Here is a 5,933-nt window from a genome sequence, read left to right on the forward strand (position 1 = left end):
TTTTTTTTGTTCTCTTAGGACAAGAAGCTTATAAATTGCATTTAGTCCTGTTAGAACCTTTGTGCTGCTTCCGGAGTGATAGGATATTCAGGATGGGTAAGGTTAAGGAGTAGGGGCTGCCTCCTATTGATATCCATGAGGAAGAATTAGAGCACTACATCTCAAAGTCATGTCTTCCCGGAAAAAGGGGAGGCCAGCTCTGAACCAGCCTCTCCAGTCAAAGTAGGCAGGGGGTTGCATACCCTTGTTGAGGCTAGCAAGAACCTCTGAAGTTAGGGAACAAACCCCACCAAAATCTCGACATTGCCCATGAACCCCCAGAATCTCAACATTTGCGGTTAGTGATGTGACGCTACTGGACATCCATAAGGTTGCCCAGATTGAAGTGGCACATCGGTTTTTGCTGTGCCCAGTGGTGGGTTCAACTGGAAGGTATAAACCAGCCAGAAGTGATCCCTGCTGGGTATGGATATTGGTTAATCCAACTTCTGTTCGAATGTTAATAGGGGGTGAACTTTTGGAACACCTGCTATATCAAATCTATAAATGAATCTATATACATAGCCTATATTGAAAGATAAACCAATTTTAAAATATGACTTAATAATAACTTAATTTCAAATAACATTAGACACTGTGTCTAAAGCATTATGATGATCATATGATCTACAGTATTGCTATTACGTAGAATCTAGTTGCCAAAATAATTCTGATTAACAACAGAATTCGGCACCGGTTGGGTATTAAGAACGTAAGTCATCGTCGTTATTCTGTTGCAATACAAAGGTCATACTGCGTAAGGCCTTATCAAGTATTGCTGTTAATGGGAAGTGTTGATAATTTTACATTTTTATACAGGTCAGCAGTCAAGACGAGTTTACAAGGCAGTTGAAGAGATTACTCCGGTTGGTTTTTGATCACGATGAAAACAAATACAAGAGGAAATCTTTTTTGGAATGGTTTAAGCGATGGCTGAAGTAAGTATTGTACAAAATTAAAAACACCATCAATGAATATTTAGTTTGTACAATAACTTTATCAGCATTCTTAGAAAATTTTAAATATTTACAGAAAACTATATAACAGTATATTATATCTCTGTTCTGGTAGGGAACGGTATAAATGGAAGTTAAATAATTCAAAATTCAAGGTACCAATAACAAAATTTTACTATTCAACGTTTTGAATTATGCAGACTTTATTATTTGTGTATAATATTAAGGGGTTGGGAGAAAAGTTAAAACTATCTATAATTTTCAATTTATGGTTTATTATTGGACAAGTCAATTGGATAGTCACATTTAAAATATTTGAATTATCGTAGTTTGACTGTATCATTATAATACATTTGTTGTTTCTTTAACATAAATTAATCAGCCATAATTAGGCTGAATAATAATTTATTATGCAGAGAATACATAAGGTTATGTCTAAAAAACAATTATCAGTGCATTGTATGCCCTGGTACTAAACGCCTGTGTTACAAACTCCACAGGAACTTTTTGACTTTTTTATTAATAAATAAAAAATTGTCTATGGTATGGTCTCAGAAATATGAGAAAATTGGGTCGGTTGCCTTCAGTTTCGGCACTCTTTCAGTACTATACACTATTAAACATCTGGTTGTATTCTTAGATCTGTAGGCATTGATAGATGTTACTCTTAAATTGGCTCAGTCCTCTTGGTAAATAATAATAGAGGTCTGTGATTTAAGAAAATTGGCAGACTTCTCTGGTCGAATGATAAGACTGATTGTCAGAGCAATCAAATAATTAGGACGGTTTTTTTGGCAGACTTTGCCAGGCTGTCTCTGTTAAAAGTTAAAATTAAGATGTTTTTTGGGCAGAATTTAGAGACTGTCTCTGTTAACAAATAAAACATTGGGCTGATTCCATAGATTGTCAATATTGCTGATAATTATGGTGGAATTTTGTCAAAGTTGTATAAAAGTTATTATATAATAAAGGGATTGTATAACTATGTCAGGTTTTGGTGGGATAATCAAGAACCATGTCAGTATGATAAGCAGTATAGCAGCTGGATGTATTGCTGAAGTTCGGTGCAAGGTTGCAGTGGCACTGTAGTCTTGCTGTTTGGAGTGGAAGTGTCTGATGACAGACAGCTGAGAGTGCAGTCAGCAACTCTCAGGTCAACACTCCCAAACAAACCACAGCATTAAGTTTGATGTCACAGTCTAGTTGCCTAATAGATCAAATATGTTGATGCACTCTTGAGATATTAATTAAGTAATTATTCTTGGGTTTCTTAATTTTTGTTTGATGAGAGCTTTGTGTTGGTGAAATACTTAGCATGATTTAAAGTTTGTGTGTATTTAACCCTCTCCTCCCGCTCGCAAGGCATGAATCGGCACGGCCACCACATAGCCACTGCAGCTTAAACGGCACAGATCGGCACGCACTGCTTTACCCACTAGAGCCATAGAGCACAGAATATTAAGAGCACTTTCTATTCTGTGCTCTATGTCTAGAGCCGATAAGTGCTCCTCTCGAGTAGCAATATTTTGTTCTACTACGGGTTGTTTGCTATCAGGAGACCATTTACTTTACTTTTACAGTAGATTTATTCCATTATTTTGCTATTTATATTAGTTGTGCGGAAACAATAGCAGGTTGTAGTCGTACACTTCGTGGCAGTGAAATCAATCTTGTTATTAGTAGTGATTGCGACGATTCAAGTGAGTGTAGTGATGTACCAGAGCCTTGTGAAGTGGTTGGTGGCATTGAGGATGTAGTTTGGAGTGATCACAGTGGCAGTGACGGCGAGCCAGACAATGACCTTCACCAAGTAACTGTGCAACAAAACAACCCCGCACCAGCGGTGCCCAGCTGTCCATGTGCCCCCTCCCTGGTCTCGTACAATCAATCAACTTCATTGAACGAATATATAGTAAAATAATTAATATATATAATTATAGTTAATTACAATGAGAGAACGTGTGTAAGTTGAGGTGCCGCTTATTTTGACCGAGCGCGAGCGGCAGAGCGAATTAATTGAGGTTAGAAGCACCGTGAGCGCCTGGAAACAATACGAGGGGGAGAGGGTTAACACGTTAACTGCAACCATAAAGGATTCTAGAATTCCCTGTATTGCCAAAATTTTCTGTACTTGTTTTCTATATGTCATTGTTTTTGTGGAGAATATAACGGTAAATAAAAACGATTTATGCAAATTATATGATACAGGGTGTGGGGCTTAACTTTGGACCAATCGAGTCGGCAGATTTATTTTTCAACCGAAATTGCCTGAAAAAAATTTCTTGCCGACCCGATCAGGCCGACATAGAAATTTTAGTACACTTTGGAATATTTAGTTTAAATGGCTGTGAAGACAGTGTGCGGTCCTTTTTTATTACTCTATGGTGCGTGTGCAATGAACAGCTGACTGAACAAACATTCCTAACTGCTTCCTGCTCACAGCTGATACCTCGCGTAGTTCATGCCAATTTATGTAACCTCGCTTGCACTCGCTGCTTTCATTGTTGTTATTAGTTACATAGCTGTATGGTTGTTTATATTAGTCTAAGCTTTATTAAATATCAGAGATGAGTGAAAACCTGGATGAAAGTGATATAGAGATTTTTTTGGACGAACCGATAAGTAGTGAACGCGATAGTTATGAAGATAATTATGGTGAATTGGAAAATTATAGTGGATCTGAGTTTTCTGATTTGGAAACCTTGTCGATGCGCTGGTACCCACAAGATTGCAGAAGAACTGCTTCTTGGAACAGCTGTTGTCAATGCATGGCTAGCGTACAAGAATGATGTAGAAGTACTGCTCAACGTAGAAGAAGTCATGTGTATTCCATCAAAACGTACAAAGAAAAGTAAGCGTATTCACTTTTGATTCTAGAAGACGAAATTCTGTCCGCAGTGCATTCAACAGACCATCACTACATTTCTGAGTTTACAGCTGTCGTTGGCGAGGGAAAAAACAAACAGAGATCAAGGAAAAACTGCAAGATTTGCTACAAACAAGGCTATGCGTGAGAGCATCGTCAAGCATCAAAAAATCTGAAGAAAGTGAGAACTTTCTGTGAGCTGTGCCCAGGCAAAGCCCTACCTCTGCAAAGACTGTTTTAAGAAACTCATTTTATATACAATAATTTCAATATAAACGCTCCCAAGTAGTTTTTCTAATTTCATTCACAACGATAATGAGGTAAATGGAACGAGAATAATTAATAAAACAATATAATAACATAATAAAATCAATTAATGAAAGTATAGAAGAAAAATATATCAACAATTGGTAAAAAATAAATTTGCCGACCCGATCGGGAGATAAAAGTTCATAATATTCTGCTGTGTTTTAGTGAACCTAAAAAATAACGAAACAACTTCACACAATGTTCTCTGTTCATTCTTGTATCTATTTAGAACATTTAGTCCACTGGTTTGCCACCAGAGCCAAACACAATGCTCGTAGCTGCATTAAAGTAAAACTATGTTATCGTCATAGTGAGACCCGATCGGGTCGGCAGTGCATAGTAGCAACAAAATATTTGCTGACCCGTATCGGGTCAGCATGGCAGTTAACGTGTTAAGTCTGGTAAATGAGGTTACAGCATGTCTCTCTCTTTTAATTTGGATAATTTCAATCTTGAGGTGTGTAGTGTTGGATTTTTTACTTTAAGAGACTTACAATGGTTAGTTAAACCTGGTATTGGTAGGTGATCTACATTCTTGTCACTTACGACTTTTAAAAACTTGCCTTTTCACTGATGTCACTATGCTTGATGTTGTGGGTCAGCGGGCATTTTTTCAGTAATCTTCAATAATCTGAGAGCAATAATCGGATGGAAAGTGACTTAAAATCAGTATGGCATTTGATCTTTGGTCAAATAAACTTCATATTGACACAAATTGAAAATAAAAAAAAAGTCCACTTGTTTATATGTCTACTTACTACTTTTTGGCTGTTGTCTATCAGTTATCATCTCCCCGTGGGATAATTCTAGAATACAGGAACTGTAACTTTATCATTTTAATCTAAAAGGTGTTTAAATATTCAATGTAGTATGTTTTGAGTGCTTTAAACAATTTGTGTTGAAACTACACAAAGAGGAAAAAGTTTTCTACTTTCTGTTGTCTATTTGCCAGTTACAAGCTGTATGGTTAATTTTTGTGTTAAGGTTGTTAGTTTTGTGTTCAATTTGATGCACAGTAATCAAACAACTATAATGGTCCTTGTATGGCATTGTGACTGTTGTAAAAAGTAACACCAAATTAATCAAGCTCTATCCCACAGCAGTACCAGTAACAACAGGCGATACCACTCTGGGTCACTGCCATCCCGTTACTGTAAGCTGGCTATTGGTCTGGTTGTGGCCATCTTCATGATCATCATATTCGTCAGACTCGGCCGTCTCTCTCCGTCGCTGATGATCCAGCCTTGGATCCAATGAGTAATCCTAACATCAAAGTCAACGAGTAATAATCGTCTCTACACTTCATTCAGAACTACAAGTGTACAATGGTTGTCTGTGAAGCAATGTTTATTTGCCCTAAAGCTTATTTTAACTATACTTTCATATGGTTTATTACAATTTAGGTAACTAAAAGATCTTCTGCCTTGGACAAAAGATGATTTTCTGAATATAAATTTTATTTGTTCCCTAGTTTAAATTTATTTGTATTTCTCTAAATAAAATATCTCTTGGGCACTGGTATGTTTTCCATAGTAAAAAATAATTCTATCTATTGTATAAATTAACTGATTTAAATTCAAGTTAAATTTTACTATGTGATTTTATAAATGAGTCTGGTACCCTTTTATTGCACTTTTTGGTAAATTCCCTTGGGCCACAAATTGGGTTTGGACTTTGATGGTTTAGGTATTGCAACCATTATGTAATTTGTATTTCAGGTAAAGTTCGTAGAAATCGCCCTCATGATGAAATTTTGAGCATAT

General features: G+C 36.5%; 1 protein-coding gene across 1 annotated transcript; it reads left to right on the top strand.

Annotated features, from left to right (window-relative positions):
• Positions 1-858: 858 nt before the first annotated feature.
• Positions 859-5,609, top strand: LOC124373324 (zinc finger protein-like 1 homolog; the record flags this gene model as incomplete). Its single annotated transcript, XM_046831702.1, has 2 exons — positions 859-977; positions 5,271-5,609. Coding segments are annotated over 2 exons (276 nt in total), but the record flags the coding sequence as incomplete, so codon positions are not given.
• Between the last annotated feature and the right edge of the window lie 324 nt (positions 5,610-5,933).

Source organism: Homalodisca vitripennis, unplaced genomic scaffold, assembly GCF_021130785.1.
Source record: "Homalodisca vitripennis isolate AUS2020 unplaced genomic scaffold, UT_GWSS_2.1 ScUCBcl_5317;HRSCAF=11989, whole genome shotgun sequence".
In the NCBI taxonomy this organism is placed as follows: domain Eukaryota; kingdom Metazoa; phylum Arthropoda; class Insecta; order Hemiptera; family Cicadellidae; genus Homalodisca; species Homalodisca vitripennis.